Raw genomic sequence first — 21,769 nt, 5'->3', positions numbered from 1 at the left:
ACAGTTCATAAAATTGATTCTATCCGTGCAAGACGCTGTATTAACCGTTCATCTTTTTATCATGACCATTAAATGCATTCTACAAGATCAGCGATCCTACAGTTAATGTCTGTTTGGTGACGAAAGACTGCAACACGTAGAGCCAAAATAAAAAAAAAAAGACAGGTGGTTGGATAGAACTTGGCATAGTTTTAAAAAAGGCAGACTGAGAGCGAATGAGGAAGATACTTGTTCTTACATAATAAATCACACGGAAGTTTGCTGGGCCATGTCATTACTCCCAATTTTCCTCTAATAAACGTTTCAATTGGTAGCCGTGGCCAGCGTTATCTCTGCAGGTGAGGTATTTCCCGGCACAGACGCGGCACCCCTGGAGCGATGGAGTGATTCGGGGGCTGATACCACTCTGTAAGGGTATCGGTGGGGAGATGCACTTTCTGTTTTGTCACAATAAAGTCCAGTATGGGATGAGGTGATTACCCTGCAATACTTTTAACGGAAAAAACAAATGAATCGTTTTTTTGTTTTTATCCTCTTAACGAGTTCGCGCTATCATGCCCTTTTGTGGATGTTGTAAGAAGAGAAATCCTAAGCTGTGTCAACACCACTTTACTGTAAATGCTTCGATTATGCTTTTAATGCATCATGTCCGAGTCGGTGTGTGTATGTATGTGTGTGTGTCTGTATGTGATCGAAAAAGAGAGAGAGAGAGAGAGAGGGGGAGAGAGAGGTTGGGGGTCGTTAGTTTGGGAAACACACACACACACACACACACACACAGACGGTGGGGGGGGGAGCTGTAGATTTTTTTGAATGAATGCAATGACTCATTATTTAGTCACTGCCTCTCGCAAAGGTATAAAGGAAGTCTCGAACATGTCTGTGCGATTCACAGGCGCAAAGCGACGCATCCACAGGCAGAGAGCGCAGCTCACCGTGGGAGTTAAGGTGTAACTCACTTAGCGCGTCTGAACCCCTCAAAGACTGTTGTGTCCTCCTAACCTGCTCACAGATCCACGCATCGGCGACTGTGTAAACCACGTGGAGAAGTGATTGGAGACGACCAAACATCGAATCACCATGAGATGTAAGTTATGTCATTTTTTTTTTAAATATGTTGTCCTTAACACCCAACATCTTGGGGCGATCTTGGGGTGGCCGGTGGTAGACAGATGAGTTACTGGATTTTGCTAATGTCACCTTTTATTTTTTATTTATTTATTCTTTATTTTCTTGTATTTTATTATTTTTTTTTTTTTGCATTTATTTTCTCTTCCCTATCACTTTTGTGGTCTTTTATTAGGAGGGATGCTGACATCAGGTTGCCCTGCGCACCTTTCTCAGGTGGAGTGTCTGGTGGAAAGTCTGTCTGTTGTCTTGAATTAATCTGTGAATTTCACGACTACAATCGGGGCTGCCCTTTAAGCAGTTGTTAGTATGTTGTGCTCTGTTTCGTGCATTTCACTCATTTATTGTTATGAATAAAGCAGCGTGGAGACATATAGCGCCTTAAAGAAGGGGTCGGAAAATGGGGTTTAGTGTGTGTAATTATACTGGGCAGTGGAAACGGCGCATGAAAGTAAAGGGGATGCTACAAAATGAGGATGTTGAGATGGATGTGGGGTGAAACAAAGCTTGAAAAGTTCAGGAATGGGAGAATCAGAGGTACAGTTAAAATTGGCGGGGGTCTCAAACAAAATACGATTTGCATGGAGAGAAGGATCGTGGATATGAAAGAGAAGAGGAAGACCTAGAGAAAGTGGATTAGCTGTGTGAGGATGGATCTTAAGGGAGAAATGTGGTATCAGAATGACGAGAATGGAGAAGGGTGGGCAAATATAGCGACCCCACATGAAAGCAGGAGAAGTTTTAGAAGAAAAAGTGTGTTTTGCCGTTTTCGATTTGAAGCACGTGGTGTTGGTGTATGTGTGTGTATAGATGTGTGTGTGTGTGAGAGAGAGAGTGAAGCGTGTAGGGTGGGGGCGCATCGTTTTCACGTGCTCCAATTGTGTTTTTTTTTTTTGCATGAATATTATTTTGGAATTTACGCAGGAAGGAGGAAGACTCTGTATTTTTCTACGATCCGTGAGAACGCACCTTTCTTTATAAGGGAGCGGCACACCAGAGCAAGCATGTAACCAGCGATACACTGTGAACAGTCTTAAGAATAAAACGTGTTGGTACTACCGCAGCTTTCATAATTACAAAGTTTAAATCACCTCTCTTTTATTCCCTCGTTTCAATAGAAAGTATGCGCACCGCACACACGGCTCATGCAGCCGGCTATCCTTCTTGTAATATATCATTTGTAATTACATTCATAATGTTTTATCGTGTATGCTATTGTCAAGTCCCAACAAGCCCGTCCATTTCGTTCCTTAAAAAATATCAAATCAATATGTTTATTGCGAAATTACTCGGCGCTGGCGCCTCATCTGACAAAACGTCTTGTTTTTGTTCGTGTGGGCTATACGAGTCCTTGGACAGTGTTAGAAAAATTACCCTGAAGATATTAGGCGCAACTGGGAATTTTGGCACGTGGATAGGAAGGTGGCGCAGCAGTCAGCAGTTTTCGGTTTCCGTTAGTATTTGCATGTCCTCCGCGTACCTTGCACATTTAAAAAAAATGTAGAACGGAGGTCTCAAAACCGCGAAGCATAGTTAACTTGTATTACACTTGCGACCCATTCAGTGTCGGATTCCATTTTAATTTTAAATTTTCCTGATTGTTATTACTATCTTGGTGACAATTAATTAGTGTTTATTGTGGGGACTGGGGGTAACTTACTGCACTTAGTCGCTAATAATCGCAGTCAACCACGCACCTTTTCCCAGTCACATATTAATGATGCGGTTTTTCTGAGGAGGGTAGAGGTATTACGGGCAAGCGTTTTCGGATTTCAGGGTAATTATTGCGCATCCACTGCGATATAACAGGTAGCCTCTTATTCAAAGGTACAGGTATTATTTCGTTACAATATAAAGCTAGATAATGCACTCTCTAATCAGAAAAGAGTAAAAGATAAGTCTGCACGGAAAGAATTGAGAGAATGTGAGTACCAAATCAACCCCATGTCAGGTTTTCGCTGGGACGCCTTTGCCATCCCACAGTCCAAAAAAAGAGCGTGCGTCCGAGTGGAACTGCGCCTGCGTGTCAGGCCAACCGACGGCTACTGTCTTGCTGTCCGCCTGGAACTGCGCTTGCGTGTGAGATCAAGCAGCGGTTGCTGAACTGCTTTCTCCTGGTGCTTTGCAATTTTATATAAGTTTTTCTTAAAATTCACAAATCAATGAAAAATAAAGAAAGCCGATACTGTAGGTGATCAGATACATATACAATATCAGCTCAGATTTCTTTTCTTGGTTCAGTGGGGTACGGCGTGGGTGATCTATAATTAATTTATGTTGGTTCACCATGGAGAAGCGAAACAGCTGGATTCAGAGACAACTGGACCAGTTCCCAACAGAAAGTATGACTTCAGGAGTCTGGTGCAATATGAGCCCTTTTTCAGATGGTTAATAGGACAGATGGAAGGATGTGGTTTTAGGAGGTAGCTGTCCAAATCCTAAAACGACTGGCTTAAAATAAAGATGTTGTGCACCAGTTAGGCTGAAATGAAGGGAGCACATGAGTGGAACAGCTGGTGGGACTCATTTTATTCCTTTTTCTGAAATGCTAGTAAAGGCATCCAGAACGAGTTCTGCAACAAAAGGAAAAGGAACTTCATCAAGTTTATGGGCTATTTTCTAACGCCCTCTTTTCTTTCTTTACAGTATCTCTCGGCCAAGCACCCCTTGCGCTGCTGTCAGTTTTTGCGAGCCTCACTGGAGTAACTTCAGCACCATTCCGCTTCCATCCTGACTTTGACGTCTTGGTGAATCATGCACAGGCGCTGCTAAAGGAAAGCAAGCAAGCTCTCCACCTTTTGGTGAGTCTGGCCACCTAATGTCTCTTTATTTATTTATTTTGTCATATATGTGTACTGCTTAAAATTTGCTGTTCTCTGAAAGATCATCATCTTCTGACTGAATAGTCTTATCTGAGACACAGCTCGATGTTGATAGTCCAAAAATGGTTTTGTTATATAGCACTTTACTACGTTTATGTTTACATTTATTTGCTTAGCGGACACTTTTATCCAAAGCGACTTACAAAAGAGGTCCACATAATCAAGTAAACATCAGTCTGGGGGACTGTTAGGGAACAAGTGTGACAGGACAAGGCTACAAAATTGATTCTCACAAGTGAAGAGCTCAGAACTCTGAATTGGTTACAATTCCTATAGGTTAAACAACCTAACAGATATATCTGTTAGATAGAGTCTTCAAACTCTTAAACACACTGAGGGACTCAGATGTTCAAATGGAGGTGGGCAGCCTGTTCCACCAGCCAGGAGCTACACATGAAAAGAGTCTGGATTGAGTGGTGGCATCACCAGACTTGATAGGCTGAGAAGGAGTATAGGCCCTCACAAGTGTCACCATATATATAGGTGCTGACCCGTTGACTACTCTGTGGGCAAACATCAAGGATCTGAACTTAATATGTACCACTGTTCTGAAAGGACAAAGAGCATGTCTCAGCCTTGTTTGGTTGCTACTGCATTTTGAATTACAGTATCTACAGTGGCATTCTAAGGTGAAGACATTCTCAAACCACTTTAAAAATAAAGATCGACATTTGACTGCGGTGGGCTGGCGCCCTGCCCGGGGTTTGTTTCCCACCTGGTGCCCTGTGTTAGCTGGGATTGGCTCCAGCAGACCTCCATGACCCTGTAGTTAGGATATAGCATGTTGGATAATGGATGGATGGATCTACATTTGAACTAACAGGTGAAGTGATGCCCTCAGGAATACACAGGAAATCAAAAATAGGAAAGGAACTGTACATTTTTTGGTTTAATGCTTAAATGAGCAGGATGCCGAGGCACTTTACAAGTACCGATTTGGCAGCCTTGTGATTTAAAGGCTAATGTCGCTGGATCACACTGGTTATGTCTCAGTTATTCTATCGGCTGTGTGTCACAAGTCATCCATTTCTGCTTGCCTTTTCTATAACAGTTATCTTCTTATCTATCTGCAGAAAAAAGTGTCCAGCCTTGAAGGCGAACACAAGCTGGAGTCTCTGCCGGTTTTGGCGGCAAGTGCAACAGACATGTCCAACATACAAGTGAAAGCAACACTCTCCAAGCTGCTCTCCGACTTGCGCTCCTATGAGAAGCATATAGAATGGGTGAAAGCTACAAGTGAGAAACATCATCACGTCCAGCTTCCCAAAATGCATGCAGTTTTGTCACGGCTGCAGAACTTTGCTGGCAGTCTGGAGCACCAGGTGAGAAATAAAAGGATTCTGAGGCAGAATATTTTAGGAGGCAGGTATTATACCGAGCTGCTGCCCTGCTGTCCCTTCTTTCCAAATATAATGATAAGTACCTGTTATCGTGTTAATTCCACAAAGATTTGTGACCAATGTTTTTTCCTCTCTTACAGATAGTGAAGTTGGGACTTGTCCTACCAAAGACCCCTTCTCCAGCTCTTCCCCCTTTGAACTCCAATACATGGAGTGTCATTCAGGCATCACATGCCATTCTGCAAAACCTCCGCCTGTTCTCGGATTGGGCAGTGCGAGCGCTGCTAGCCTTGACAGGGAAGGTATGATGGACCAAAGTACCTGGACCACAGAGGAACAGCACAGCAGAAACGAGAGGGCTGAATAAAATACTTGAATGGACAATATTCACTTATAGTTTCAAGTTGGAAAAACCTTTCAACTTGGCCATGCACTGGTCTGAACAGTCAGGTAGGACAACGCCCTATATTACCTGACCAGTCATGAGGGAGAGATATGGAAGACTCGGGTGACCCTCAAGACAAGGCAGAAGAAATGACATCCACTGTAGTCACCAATCTAAAAATGCCTGTGAGCTGCTTAAATCTTCCTACTCTGTCTGGGCCAATTGGACTCAGGTTCTGGGACCATATTGTAGGGGACATAAATGTGTCTTATTTAATATTTATTATTATTATTATTATTATTATTATTATTATTATTATTATTATTATTATTACTATTATTACTATTATTGGTATTAAGAATGTAGCATTTGGTTCCTGTTTATTTATTTAAGTTATTTCTTATTGTATTTTCCAGAAAACACCTTTGCACAAAATGGGTGGGTTTGTGGGTGGGGTGGGGTTAGGATAACTTTTTCCTTGAAAATTTCAAGCTGCTTTTTTATATGAAACAGGTTCAAAATAATTACATTTCAAGATATACAATAATTATGTTATTTATTTATTTTTTTATGAATTAGTTACGAAGTCCAGTGCATTGAACTGGTATAGAGACCTATCAGCTCAGTCATTTGAAAACTGTCGATTAGCTGGATTGTTACATGTTTAAAGTAGCCTAATGATTTGTGTTCAAGAAAAGTTACTGGATATGGAGAGTATGGAATTTAGGGGAAATCGGAAGAATAGATCACACATTGAACTAACGATCACCGAACCGCGTTCACGTCCACCTTTGGTATGTATTGTTTTCTGTAGACTGGCGAGACAAGCCACCACAACACACTTCATTCAAAAGTAAACCACACCACACATAAAACTGTAATATTAGTGACAAATGATGTAATGTAGTAAAGCGAGAAGTCTAGTGCCACATTGGTGGCCTCACAAACCTGGCGTCCTGAATCCTGCATCTTGTGCGCTGGTGGAGTTTGTACGTCCATCCCGCATCTGTTAGGTCCTGTTCACTGTTGGCTTCTGCCCTCCGCTCGGTGCTGACAGGAAAGGCTCTGGACTGCCATGACTACGAAATTAATTAAATAGGTTTAGGAATGTTATGTCACCATATTATTTAAATATATTCACCATTGCCATGTACTTAACAATGTAGCTGTAAAGTAGTCAATAAACTGGAAAAGTGTAATCATAATCATCTTACTTAACACATCAGGCAAAACAAATTCTTTATATCTAGAATGTGACTCATTTGAATGTTACAGCAGTATTAAAAGGGTCCACAGATTAGGGGATCTGCCACTGAGACATGTTGTATCACTTATAATTCCAGAACTCAAAAATTAGCCCTGCAAATTAAAATTTTTAAGTTGCAGTAGTTCTTTATTTGACCACCTCCTAATTCCTGTGGAGTTAAAGAGTGGTTGTTGCATGCTAATAAGGTATTGTACGCACGGGCTTACTGTGTAACAGTAACAATGGCTGTTCTCAAGTACACATTTCTCAGCCTTTTTTCCATACCTGAATATGTAGTTACATGTACTGATATTCCTGTTAAACAGTAGGTACATGGCAACCATGCTGAATGTCATAAGGCGTTACAGACTCATCACTCCTTATATACACATTCATTGGTAGGGGGATAAGAAGAATGTAAAATAAAAGCATTAACAAAACCGCTAACTTGTCATGCCACTATTACACATGACTATGTGAGCTTAATGGAAAAACAAATATTCATTGTTGTCACCCTTCTGTTTTAAAAGAGACGTTTAAGAAAATCAGTCATATTCATAGAAAGAGAAACTGCCCAGGATGATCAATGGCTGTTTGAAACGTTAAATGTATTTATTTATGTATGTATTTATTTATTTATATTTAAAGACTGATGTGATCCAGTTTTTTATGACATTAAATGACTTGGTTGACACTATTGGTTGGTCTTTTGCTTGAAATGAAACACGTACACAATGATTTCACTATGAAATGAAACTTAAGGTTGTCTGAAGGTTAATTTAATTCTGCCGAGATATCCAGTGTCATCTGAGTAATCATTGTGTTGGGTTTGCCTGTGTAATTGTGACATCATCCTCCATTTGGCCTCAAAACAGCCTGAAAGCATCAGAAACATTGAGCCGATACGTTGTCGAGTGTGGCTGATGCATGTGGACTCCAAAATGTCCTTTACAGTATATGGTTGTGGGTCTCAACACTGAACAGCTCACCTACTCTCAAACCATATATGTTTGAATGGATCAAGATGAGCAGCCGCTCCCTCTTCCTCTGCTGTATGACACATTCGTGGGGAACCCGATGCTAAATCATTTGTAGATGAACTGATGTGACGATACCCTAGCACTCTAATGGAGAGACCACTGTATTAAACTGAGTTTACTGTCAAGTTCTTGGTTCCATTCTAGAACTTTTGATAGCTTCTTGACATGGAACATTGTCCTTTCAATAAAGTCATGTTACTGATAGGCACCACCCGATCATGGAGGGATATATTTAATTGGCAACAACACTCAGAAATCTTGTGGCATTCAAGATCATCAAGGAACTGAACGTGTGGCTAAAAAACATACCCTACACATTTACATGGCCATCACAAGCTTGGATTTTTACATCTGGAAGGATGGAGGCATAGGCTAATAAGGGTTTTCACCATATCCTAATTGATCCATCAGCACTATTTACCTACAACTCGGGTTCATCAGACTGAAATGACACTTCTTAGTCCACTACAACCACACCTTTCTTGTTGAGTGGGTTTTTGGGTGCCACATCCTATCCATTACAAGGGACTATAAGTTGGATGCTCTGGTTTGGCTTTATTTTTTTATTCCTTTGCTAGCTGAATGAGTGTTACTTATCTGTCACTATGCACAATTCATGCTGCCTCCATTAGCATCCTTTATAAGCAGCTTCTCTTCTGCTGCAGCACTACCATTAACTGGATATTTTAAAGTGTTGGATCATTTATGGTACACCTGTGACACTGTCATGCATGAAAATTCCAGATCTCCAGTTATTTTTCTTAACTTCCTCATGGTTGTATACCTAAGAATATAAGAAATAAAACAAAATGTGAGACCATTCAGTCCATCATGCTCACCTGTTTAGCTGTCCTAATATCTCATCCAGATACCTCTTAAAGATTCTAAAGGTTTCTGCTTCAATTCCATAACTTGGAAGTTTATTCTAGATTCCACTTCCCCTTAATTTGCACTGGCGTCTTCGAATATGTGATTCACCCTGAAATTGAAATTATTCTCCTGGATCTGCTTTATCAATGTTTTGGAGGATTTTAAATACCTGGAACAGGTTCCCATGCAGTCTCCTCTGCTTGAGACTACACAGGTTTAACTTTTCTGAGTCTGTCCAGGAGGACATGTCCTTAAGTCCCATGATGCACTTGGTTGCTCTCCTCTGCACAGCTTCAAGTGCTGCTATATCTTTTTTGTAGTGTGGTGGCCAGAACTGCATGCAACACTTCAGAAGTGGTCTCACTAATGCATTATATATATATATATATATATATATATGTATATATATATATATATATATATATATATATATATATATATATATATATATATATATAGTGAGATATGGCCGGCCAGTCATCCCGGCCAATACCCCAGGCCGCCAGGTGGAGCCATCCCTGCATCATGGAGGGCCCCAAATTCCAGCAGGGACTCATGGGAATTGGAGTCTTCCAGTGCAACCCTGCTGGATAACGTGGGGGCCACCAGGAGACGCTGCTGGGAGGCCTAGAGACATTGGGGTTTACTACAGTCCGGAAATACGTCATAGTCATGGGGATGGAAGGACCGATGTACTTCCGGGATGAAGAAAAAAATGACTTTTTATATAACCCGGAAGTGATGGGGAATCATGGACTGAGGGATGAAGCACTTCTGGGTTGAACAGTATGAAATGATTGTGGGAAACCCAGACAGGTGAGCTGAGTCGGGAGGAAGAGTGGCAATGCGTCTGGGAGTAGGAGGATTGATTTGTTTATTGATTATTGGTATTGTTAATTGTATGAATATAGTGGAGTGTAGGGTGCTTTGTGAACTGGATTATTATAATAAATCCAAACTTTGGACTTTTACCTGGTGTCTGGAGTCAACTCTGAGGGTTCAAGGGGACGACATCTCTCTGTCTGTCTACTTAGTGGATTTAGATTGGGTTTTTTTCTATAATTTGCTTGAACATTCCGGTTGATTTTGTGACTTCTCTCATCCCGCCAAGTATCACAGTTTGCTTGCGGTACCGGTTTTTATTTGTGCAAATCTGACAGAGAGGCTGCGGGCCAAAGGAAGGGGGGCAGCGCCATCCTAACTTAAGCCAGGCTCCATTCGAGTCGCTCTACCTCTCGCCACCTGCATTGAAGCGTACTTTGCCTCCACTTAGCTAGCCATACCTGTTTGTTCAGCAGACATTATCATCTAGAGATTTATAAAGAGTAACATTTGACGTTTTTTGAGAGAGATTAGAGCTACATGTGTTTTAGAGGGAAGCTGCTGATTGGCAGAGATATCACGGCCATGTGCTCTTCTCCCCATGTGGGGGACGCTCTCTTGTCAGAGCTGAACATGATCAGATACAGTGGCAATGTGTGACGTTGGAGTGTACCTATCTTCTGCTTGACATTACATTGAATTACATTTTTTAACATTTTTTTATTGATTTTTAAAGTTTGTCTTGTATTACTACTACGTAGGCAGAGCCACAGGGGACAGCTATTATATATATATATATATATATATATATATATATATATATATATATATATATATATATATATATATATATATATATATATATATATATAGTTAATTAATCCCTGCTCTGAATACTATTCCGGCCCCTTCTTCTGCCATCTATGAAAGGTCTTTGCATTATTGCATAGTCAGATTGATGATTTCAGGTCTCTCATTATCCCTCAATCCTGTGATTTAACTTTTGCTCCTGTGCATTCTTCATTTTTTAGACAATTTAAACCATTATCTCTCTCTGACGTGACAGAGATTATTTTAAATTTGAATCTGTTAACTCGTGCTTTGGATATTATGCCTCCTTGCCTTCTAAAAGAGACCTTGGACATCTTTTTTCCAAGCATTTTATCCATAATAAATTGTTGTTTAGTGTCAGGTCTGCTCTGACAGACAGATAAAGGGCAAGGGTAGCTTTTTCCATCTTAACACAGCTATAATTAAGCTTTTCTATCAGCTAAAACCTGAAAAAAGCAGTTATGCATGTTTTTTTTTTTTAATCAGCTAAACTATTGTAACTCTTTGCACTTTTGTGTCAGTCAGTCCTCTTTAGCTTGTTGGCCAGATTATTAACAGGAACTTGTCTATTAGGTATAGGACTGCGCTTAAGGTGCTTTTGTTTTTTTTTTTAGATTTAAATAACATGGCGTCTCTATATATCTCAGATCCTCTTTTTAAGTATAGCACCTCCAGGGTGCTTAGATTTACTTCCAATTCCCTTTTGTGGGTGCATACAAAAACTTTGGAGTGTACTATCTCTAGATGTCAGAAGTGCTTCCACTGCTTTGACTTTTAAATCCCACCTAAAGTCCCACCTTTTGACTCGGGGTATTATAATGTATTTGTTTGTGATTCCTTTTGTGGGGATGGGAATGTCATTTGCTTTGCTTTGATTAGTTTAATGTTTCTGTATTGTGGTGTATCTATTGTGGGCTTATTGTGTGAATTATTTTTAATTTTGTTTTTACTTTGGTTGGCCTTTGGTTGTTTTAAATGTTCTTTATAAATAAATTTGGAGAAATGACTTGGGCAGCATCTACCACCACTTTCAACTTTCTCCATTCTCCCTACAAGTAGGACACACGCACAATCCGATAATGTATACTTGTCTGAAAATAAAGTGCAGCCATTGACTGAATAGTAAATTACTTGGTAAACTAGGTGGCCATAATGAAGTACATTATAAGCACATACCTGATTATTACAATAACTACTGTATGATAATTCTGATTGGGGTTCAGCTGCGGATTTCCCTCTTTAGCAAAAATCGTCTGTTACTCTTATATCACTTCTTAGTTTGACTGCTTGACAAGAAATTGCTTCAGACAAGCAGGATGCATTTGATTTGTATAATTACATATATTTATTTAGCCGATCCTTTCAACTTAAAAGGACTTAGAAATTCCTAATGTGCTCGCTAACTGTTTGCATAGTTTTATTTTCATCAGGCTGACTCTTTATTGTTACCTTGTTTGCTCTGTTCAGCTTTGGTGATTTGTAGTACTTCATGATTTGAATGGCACTGTATAAACTAAGAATTAACTGGCAAAATGCCTAACAACATGTCTCTAATGTGAAAGGAAACTCCATAAAAAAATCCATAGCTTACTAGTCCTTACATCTGTTTTTAATATCTACTTATCCAGACTGAGGTTGGGGAACAGTTGGAGTTTATCCCCGCAAACAATGGACACTGGTAGGGACAACCCCTGGACAGGTCACCAACCCATCACAGGGCGAATACACACGTACATCAGGGGCGAAGTGTGGTGTCAGAAGCCCTCCCAACCGGCATGTGGAAGGAAAGCCACACATAAGATTGACAAACTGGCCGCCGTGGTGAAAAATGGCAGGATCTACAGAGAATGCAGTTTGTTGTGTTTTTGTGAAACGTGGCTAACAACTACCATCCCAGAGGTATCTATCTATCTATCTATCTATCTATCTATCTATCTATCTATCTATCTATCTATCTATCTCTCTATCTATCTATCTATCTATCTATCTATCTATCTATCTATCTATCAAAAACAGGGAGAACATGCAAGCTCCATGCAGAAAAAGCTTTGGACGTGAACCCCGACCTCTTTGTTGCAAGGCGGCAGCACTAACACTACCACTGTGCCACCATGTCATCCTGCTTTCGGGTCCTTTCCTTGAAACTTTTTTTTAGTGTTAACCCTATGTTTAATTATGAAGACTTAAAATGTATTCATTAATAAGAGAAGGAATTAGAAAACACAATGCTAACGTGGACTTGAAGTATTTATTCCTACAAAAAGCCTTTCCATTTAGTAGTACCAGTCAAGCTTTTTTTTTCCTGAACAAGAAAATGTGACCAATAATTTATAAAAAGTGTGCACTTTTGGCCAATATAAAAACAACACTTTTTGAAGGCAATCAAATTGTTATTTATACTTCTACAATCAAAGTCTAAAACTCACCGACAATACCATTCTGCAGCATTATACACTCTGTGACAATATTAAAAAGCAGGGTACTACAGGGGTCCTTACGACATTTGCCCAACGTTACCAAACCATCACTGGGCCAAGAAGGGATTTACTGGACTTGTCCTGAAAGTGGTTATCCCAGTTTGGGGCATTAGGGGAACTTTCTTAGGGGTCTGCTTGTAAAAGCCCCCTTCATTGGGCCAGTGGGTTTTTTCCAAGCGTGCACTGCCCACATGGGACCACTGTGAATATGTTTGCTGGAAGGGATCTGCATGGTGGAAACTGGCATGCACTTAATATTCTATTTTTTTTTTATTGTGTACATAAGAATTATTAACAAACGCTTTGAAATCAGGTGGCACGGTGGTGCAGTGGTAGCGCTGCTGCCTCGCAGTTAGGGGACCCAGGTTCGCTTCCCGGGTCCTCCCTGCGTGGAGTTTGCATGTTCTCCCCGTGTCTGCGTGGGTTTCCTCCGGGCGCTCGGTTTCCTCCCACAATCCAAAGACATGCAGGTTAGGTGGATTGGCGATTCTAAATTGGGCTTGGTGTGTGGGTGTGTTTGTGTGTGTCCTGCGGTGGGTTGGCACCCTGCCCAGGATTGGTTCCTGCCTTGTGCCCTGTGTTGGCTGGGATTGGCTCCAGCAGACCCCCGTGACCCTGTATTCGGATTCAGCGGGTTGGAAAATGGATGGATGGATGGATGGCTTTGAAATCACTTTAGTTAATTTTATCTCCTGCCTCACTGGAATGAGACCCCCGCATATGATACGCCGTTTGACACATCTTAATATCTAATCATGCAAAACGTTGAGCTTTTCAGGGTTCTACTACTATTTTTGGGTATCTACACTCTAAAATTCATGTTTAGGCCATTTTTGGACCATATTTTGTGCAGGAAATTACACCTTCATGGTTAAAAGTAAACCAATAGGTGTCTTCAGCAAAAATGATGCGAAGGACTTGAGGTTGTGCATGCCACATCAACTGACCCCAGGGGTTCACCCCCTAATAGGATAGCCAGGGTCAAAGTTACTCTTTTTCACAAAACTTTGTAAAAATGAGGACCGGTAAGTAACACCAATATTGAATTGTTCTTTTATGCTATGTAAAGGCTACTGATCACAAATATAATGATTTTGATATTTGATGGTGGTCCTAGCCCTCTAAGCGCCATTCCCAGGTTAAAAATGACCAGTTTCAAGGATAACCATGCCGGGTATCATTTTAGACTCTTTCAAGAACGGTAATTAGGAATATGATGCTAGTTTTGATTTTTGATCCTTAAAGAGTGAACATGAGAAATTTCTATTATAAACTTTAAATACTTAAATTGAAGCCCAAATTTAAATTATTTCAAATATTTGATGCAGCTCTTCTTGTTGACTATGTACTTCTGCCTCATGAAGAAAATCATTACATTCCATAAGACCACGCCAAATTATGGCCACTTACGATACTTCAGACTGTTTAATCGTCCTAAACATCAATACCTGTCTTCTCATGTGCCTAGTCAGTTCACAGTAGATCTAAACAGTGAACTTGAAATCCATTTGGTGTGGAATAAAGGCGCTCACTGCTTCTAGAAGAGAGCGATTAGCATTGTGGTCTCGAACGGGTTAACACTTCCAGGTGTTTCCTGAGCCGGGGTCACGTGTAACCTTCAGCGCCTGGCGAAGGAGCGGGTCACGTGACGTGTAAAGTTTCTGAAACTTATAAATACAGGAACTGCTCCGTCACATGACCCACCTCCTGTCTACCTCTGATTTTGATTCGACGTCGTGGCGTGTGCGCGTCATCTATTGGCTCAAGGGGGTGTCAGTTAGATTCCCTTAGTGCCCGCCTCAGGGAGCTTGGAGTATCGAATTAATTCGTGGATGTGGACAATGATAGCCGCGGACTGCTTTTTAAAGGAGAAAACACGGCAAAAAAACGAGTGAACGACTCGAGGTTAACATAACACAGTTCGGAAGACAGCGACTTTAAAATGAGAAGAGGAGAGTAAGATTTAGAGCTGCGTTAGGAAAGGGAAGATAAGGAGACAAGCGAACGGGGTGTAGGGGTAACACGGGGTTCGGGAGTAAAGACAAATGACGTGAAGGTGCACGCAAGGCGTGGGGGCCGCAGTAGTGTTTAAAGAAAAGTTGGGTACTTGCAAGTTTAAGCAATGCACACCTTTCAAGCGTGGGTGTTGAATGGGTTAACGTAATAAGAGCTGCTTCTGCGTGCGGGAGGCCACCGCCAAGCAGGTGCGGGTGCCATCCGTGAACAGCAAGTCAAAGGTCAGGCTGTTACTGAACTGCTGAAGCAGTTGCCCGCTTTACAGGTGTAGGACACAGAATCATATTGGGTTTTTTTTTTTTATTTTACCTCCACATTCGAGGTGAAAGTGGACTAGTAAACCTTTGCTGAAGAGAGAAAAGTTTAAGTGGGGTACATCTTGATCTCCTTTCTGGTCTGTCTTTTGCATTATAGAACCTGTAAAGAGTAGCCAGACATTTACATTTGCTCACAGGCATGTAGATAAATGAGACTGAGAGGCAGATAGATGGACAGTAGCAGTTTAGAATTTGATGCGGCCTTTCTGGGTGGAGGAGCTGATCTAGAATTGGATCCACAGGTGGTCAGTGAGGAGGCTGGGAGGCTGTACTCTGAGCTGCAGGTGAGTTGAATGTGATCTGATGATGAGGGGGCCATTGCAACATGCAAAATGATAGCTAAGTGAATCCTCCATGTCTACCTTCTGACTTCTTCAGGCTTTAATAGAAATTCATGGCCAGAGCTCCGTGGAAGGCCTTTTACCAGTGCTTGTATCTGTTTTGGAAAGTTTGGCAGTGTCTCGCAGTAAGCTGAAAGATCTCGAAAATGAGGGGGAGCGAGAAAAGGAGGAGCGAGACAACCTGCTGGAGCAGTTCGAGAGGGAGAGGGCAAGGCGAAGAGAGACGGAGGAGGTGAGTGTAGCAGAAAAAAAAAATTTGTGACGGACAGTAAGCTGAGTAATGGCCTGTCCATCAAACTAGCCAGCCAACTCTGTTTATTTTGAAATTACTGAAAAATTCAAGATGGATGTGAAGAATGTGCCATAACAACTGTGGAAGGTTTGAATTTGATAGGATATATTTTGCTGTGACATTTGATCGTCACTTAAGTTTTGTGATGCTGTCGAAGTCACTCACTTCAGTATGTTACTTGTTTGAAGGCTTGAAATTAATAGGACGAATAAATAGAAACTATTAATCTGCATATGTGATAGAGAGTGGGGACGCTCTCACTATAGCTTAGATTTTATTTGCCTGATATATTTTTTTTAAATCATTTATCCCAGTGTTAATTAAGGGCATGGAAAGAAGCCCAACCATCCATTTTCTAAACTCGCATCCCCAGAACAGGGTTACAAGTTATCTGGAGTCTATCGTAGCAAGAAACAGATGCTAAGCAAAAAATAAGCACTAGATACGGCGCCATCCCATTGCAGAATTGACACACATACACATCCGGGCCAATTTAGCATTGCCAGTCCATCTAAACTGCATGTCTTTAGACTGTGGGAGGAAGCTGAAGCACCTGGAGGAAACCCACTTGGACACCATGGGACTTGAATTTGCATCTCCTTGCTGCAAGAAAATCATTAAAATGAAATAAAGTAGAAACATGCGGATCAAGGTTCTAGCTCCAGTAGTTTGCGAGTAGCAGCAGCAGGTTGCACCGCCACATGTGCGTGATGCTTAGTGAATGCTGGAGCAGCCATTCCTTTTTTATCACGTTAGGAGCTTCTGCAGTTTGCTTCACGCTTGACAGATCTTACTGGTCGTCTTTATCTTTCTGCCATCTCACCTTCTCGGTCAGTTTCCTTATGCAGTTTGCTGTAGGAAAGACGTGAACGCCGATGATTCTGAAGAGGTTGCCACTAGCCACATTTTTTAATTAACAACTGTGTATCATGTCGTAAGCTTTTGATTAAGACCAAGTACTTAAGGTTCTGTATATATATATATATATAAAAAATATGGTTGAAATAGTTTTTACTGTCAAATAATGCAATCTGCTTCTCGCAACTGAAAGAGGGCACCGTGGTGGACTTTATCTGATTTGCTGACCAACCACAAGTGTTGCCTGGTAGGTATCCACCCACACAATCAGATTGTGATTCAGATTACGAATGCATTTAATATATATATAATATATATATATATATATAGTTTTGTTGTATGCATATGAAGACAATGCACCAACCAATACAGACTATTTTGGCCTTAAGAAATGCAACACACCATTAAGTAATGTCCAATACATAGTGCAACAAGTACAATTTTTGATAACCATTGTGTTAAAATATATCAGATTGTAGTATTCCAGTTTTTCCCGATACATTTCTTAACATTCTAAAGGTTTCTAAATGGAATTTTAAACAAAGAATTATTAATCTAAGTGATAAATGGGGACATGAAAGTAGGAAGTGAAATTGAGCTGCTGTAGGGCCAGTCAGGTTTCCTTTCTGGTAGAGGAACTGTGTCCAGCCCCTGCATGTGCTTCTGTTTTTCTGATATTGTTTTGTTTTCCAATTATAATCTCATGTCTGATTTATGTTTCTTGTGCAGGCGTGGTCTTCAACTTACTTAAGCAGCAGCAGATTTCCTTCAAGGTTTAGTGGATTTATGCTTTTGTGCTCTGAAAACAACGGGGCATCTTTTTAAATTAAGTTTAATTATAGTTATGGCTGTAACCAAAGCAAAGTACTGAAAATACACAAAAGAATAGTAAATAAACAAAAATCTTCATTCCATATAGTAAAGAATTTTTGACGGTTTTAAGGAAAGTCTTTTTTTGTGACTGTTTTTTGTAACACGAAATGTACAGCATTTTATTGAACTTTGAAACCATTTTAAAGTAAAAAAAAAAATGCTAATTGTCATCCATTGTGAAAGAGTAGCTAATCAAGAGGCATAAACCCTAATTATCTCGGTCAACCCCTTAGTCTGTGAGAGGTGTGGTGGATGTTCAGAAGGCTGGAAGCTCTATTTTTTTCCTATTCAGGCTACTTTGGGCAGAGTGTTGGCTCTGAGGTTAGGGATCTGCATTGGTAATTGGAAGGTTGCCAGTTCGAATCCCTTAAATGCCAAAAGTGACTCTGCTACATTGGGCACTTGAGCAAGGCCCTTAACCTGCAGTTGCTTCGTCCTGGGTATGACGTTAATCTGCATCCAGCCCTGCATGTAGACCCTCCAGCCTGCAGGAGAAAATCCTGAAGGTCGGTGGCAGAATTGGCACCCCAGCCACCATATAGGAACCTCACACTGTTTCACTCCATCTGAACTGGTGTGGTGCTGAGGTGTCACCCATTGCATAGCTGCACTCGGGTCCTAATCTGGGATCCTGAGTTGGTCTGTCGTGTTGTGGGTGCAATATGTGCCGTACCTGTGCAGACTCCTAACCTCTCTCTCTCTCTCAGGCTACTTTGGTTCCATTCACCTTCAATAATTATTCTGGTGCTGAAAATATAGGTCATGAGACATTTATTTTCTTCTCCTTTTTAGAGGTACCTTGAGTTGGACGACGCCATTGAGCAAGAAAGAAGGACATTAATGGCCCGGCTTTCTGCTGCAGAGCTGCGGGCCAGGGACATGGAGCGCAAGGCTCGAGAATGTGCTGACCGAGGTGAGTCAGGCAGTTTTTCAATTCCAAGAACATGGAAGTTGTGATCAAGTTCTGCACATGGCCAACATGGTTTATATGGATGGAAATTGAATGTTGTAACTAGGTCGTAAAATTCAAACAATTGTCCATTAGGTCCATTCAGCAAGGGGAATAACCTTTATTATATTATTGAATAGTAGAGAGTGGCAGAGTGTCTTCAGTGTTTCAAGATATTAGAGGCAGTTTTATGAAGACTTGAGTTAGTGACTCTCCATTTGGACATTATTTACATTTATATTTATTTACTTTTACAGAACCTACAAAAGAAGTCAACATAACTGAGTAAACATCAGTCTGGGAGACAGTATATTCTTTAGAGTTTACTGTTTTGGTCACTGGCTACAAATTGAACATAATTTTAACCTTTGCAACTACTTTTTCAGAAGCTATAAATGCCTGGCATGTGGGCATTTGTTTTTAAGAAATACTCATTTGCATTTGTTTTGCCTTTTATTAGATGGCACAAATTAAGTTTGTGGTAATCATTTTAGAATTTTGTTTTGTTTTCTAAACTGTATTAATAAAAGATGCAAGTTCAGTTGAGCAAACACTGATGTAAATGACAATGATGTGCTTGCAGAAGCTGCAGTGCTTTTTGTTTATTTATTTAGATGATTCTTTAATCTAAAGAGACTTGTAGAACATTTCATTCTCTGTCCCTACAGCTGGAGCACTGATAGATGAAGTGACACTATGATCATCATTTAACTCCATCTTTTGTTCTGTTTTTAAAATCAAATACCGGTCCAGCTTTCTTTTCTTCTGATTCTGCTAAGATTCCGATTGTAACTTATGGCTCATGTGAGAATGACCTAATTGATTATTGAAACTGAAATAATTTTTCAGTATGACGTGTTTGTTTGGCTGTGATGTCTCCGTTTTGGCATAATTGTTAAATTGGTATTACAGTAATACGACTATTTCAAGTGATATCTGCTGTAATTACTGATAAAAGCTGCAAACAGTCATATCTGTGGGTAAAAGATGAAAGGGCATAAAATGCACTGTCTTGCTTTCCTTTTATTACATTGTGCAGATAATTATGTCATGCTGCTGGCTTAAACATGATGTCATCTGTCTAATCTGTCATGCAGCCGATCATTCCAGAATCTTGTAAGTGTAAATACAGGGATTAGATGCAGACAGTGTGCTAATTTAAGTTTGAAGAGTCAGAGAAAAGATTTTATTAAAAGAATAAATAATATATATATATATATAATTCACTAAGGCAAGACACCCATGGAAAGGCAATACACCCATGGAAAGCACGCCGGAAGGGGCGTGGATTCACTAAGCCGCCGACAAGTAAGACGCCCATGGCACACACAGGAAGGAGCCACGCCCACTAACTCTAAGACCATTGGATACGACAAGTCGCAGAACCACGCCCACCAACTCGGACGCGATGACACAGGAAAACCGGCGTCATTTATGTTCGTCTGTCGTAGAGTCCACATGCAACTCTGAGCCACGTTGACTCTTCATAGAGGCATGTTTCTCACGGAAGTGAATCGCTATATGCAGCATGTAAAACAGTTTGCTAGGGGTATCCCATGGGATCCTTAAAACAATCCTTTAAAACTGAGGTTAAAACACAATGAAGGAAGCAGTCTTTAAAAACCAATAAGCCCTATGCCTCTGTTTCATTACCGTCTCACCTGCTTCACCAATGCAGGCCCTGCAACAGTAGAGACGCTCTCACACCAGCTGACCTTCTCTGTGCCTGACCGGTTCACACAGAGGCAGACAGAGGCACACACACAGGCAGCTGGTGGGCGGCTCTCCATGAGTTTCTCTTGCAAGCGGGCACATGACCAGGCGGTGTGTATGCTTCGAGAACGAGGGTGGGCGCGGCATGCGACCGGGCACGTGACCAGGCAGTGTGTATTCTTCGAGTGCGAGGGTGGACGCGACAGGACCATCTAGGAAAAATCATGTCGCGAATGTGAATCGCTGTACGCAGTGTGTAAAACAGTTTGTTTGTTGCAGATGTGAATCGCTGTATGCGGCGTGTAGAACAGTTTGCGAGGGGTGTCCCATGGTCTTGCAGTTGGTGGGCGGGTCTCTGTTGGTTGCTCTTGCGAGCAGGCACATTACCAGGCAGTGTGTATGCTTTGAGAGCGTGGGTGGACGCGACAGCACCATCTAAGAAGAATCATATTTGTCGCGGATGTGAATCGCTGTACGCTGTATTGTATGTTGCCCTCTCCAGAGTTGCATCTTTTCATTCACCTACAGTTGTATCCTCAAAACCAACCCCATTTGGACAACTGTGTCTTTCAGGAGGTGTTCACCCATCAGTACATACTGTAATTATGCGGCGTATGCTACGCCGCGGGTTGGCTAGTATAATATAATATATATAAATCATGGTTTTGGTATTTCAGTGTAAATATAGCCCAAGCTGATCAGTGTTGCAGATGGACCTGGCAAACGTATGCTCTACAGTCCAAAGCAACATTTCTTCTAAGCCAGGCCACCTGCTTTGGACAGCTACTGCTGATTTGTTTTTTACATAATATCCTCATATTCTACACATGCTAGACTGAAAGTTAATTTTTAATAGTGTTTTATTGCATTTTTGTAGATCCTTTTGAAGATGGTGCTGTTGTTAGTGTGATTAATATTCATTCCTGGAAACACTGGTTTAGTTTCTGGTCCAGTCACTCTCTGTGTTGAGTTTATATGTTGTCTCTTACCGAATGGGTCTTCTGTAAATGTTCAGAGGAGTAAGAAGAAACCATAGACCTTTCATGTTGGTTTAACTGGCACGTGTAAATTAGGTCAGTTTGAGAGAGTGTTAGTGTTTCATTAAGAATTGGTTCTTGCCTGATGCCATCAGGATAGCAATTGACTTCCTGTTATCTGTAGTACAAGAAGCAACATTTTAAGAACTAAACAATTAAGCTTTGTTTTTAGTGAGCACATTTAGTCATTTTCACAAATGCTTTCTTTGTTTGTAGTAGGCAAATATTTCCTCCAACCGTCCATCTATCCATCTTTCAAACAGCTTTATTCTGAGTAGTGTCACGGGAAATGTTGTTTCAAATTTTCACAAATTTGACATATTTATTTTTATAGCTCATTGTGTATATATTT

The 21,769-nt window shown here is 40.8% G+C and overlaps 2 protein-coding genes across 2 annotated transcripts in view; both read left to right on the top strand.

The window, feature by feature from the left end:
• Positions 1–847: 847 nt before the first annotated feature.
• il11a (interleukin 11a) lies at positions 848–6,037 on the top strand. The gene is made up of 4 exons (XM_039742021.1): positions 848–1,087; positions 3,775–3,929; positions 5,084–5,332; positions 5,491–6,037. Exons 1-4 carry the CDS (start codon positions 1,081–1,083, stop codon positions 5,656–5,658), a joined length of 579 nt encoding a protein of 192 aa, XP_039597955.1. The 5' UTR covers positions 848–1,080; the 3' UTR covers positions 5,659–6,037.
• An 8,733-nt stretch (positions 6,038–14,770) lies between these two features.
• The window catches only part of si:dkey-17m8.1 (C-Jun-amino-terminal kinase-interacting protein 4), a 60,447-nt gene continuing 53,448 nt past the window's right edge, over positions 14,771–21,769 (top strand). The window contains exons 1-3 of the mRNA XM_039740928.1: positions 14,771–15,638; positions 15,733–15,927; positions 18,511–18,631. Coding sequence (XP_039596862.1) covers positions 15,525–15,638; positions 15,733–15,927; positions 18,511–18,631 — 430 coding nt within the window. The 5' untranslated portion in view covers positions 14,771–15,524. The remainder of the gene's footprint in view (positions 15,639–15,732; positions 15,928–18,510; positions 18,632–21,769) is intronic.

Source organism: Polypterus senegalus, chromosome 18, assembly GCF_016835505.1.
Source record: "Polypterus senegalus isolate Bchr_013 chromosome 18, ASM1683550v1, whole genome shotgun sequence".
Taxonomy (NCBI): Eukaryota; Metazoa; Chordata; class Cladistia; order Polypteriformes; family Polypteridae; genus Polypterus; species Polypterus senegalus.
Note: the sequence above shows the minus strand (reverse complement) of the source record. Positions and strands in the feature narration are given on the sequence as shown.

Coding starts and splice junctions, on each gene's coding strand:
- il11a (XM_039742021.1), top strand. Junction 3,930..5,083: donor AGCAAGCTCTCCACCTTTTG/GTGAGTCTGGCC, acceptor ATCTATCTGCAG/AAAAAAGTGTCCAGCCTTGA. Junction 5,333..5,490: donor CTGGCAGTCTGGAGCACCAG/GTGAGAAATAAA, acceptor CCTCTCTTACAG/ATAGTGAAGTTGGGACTTGT.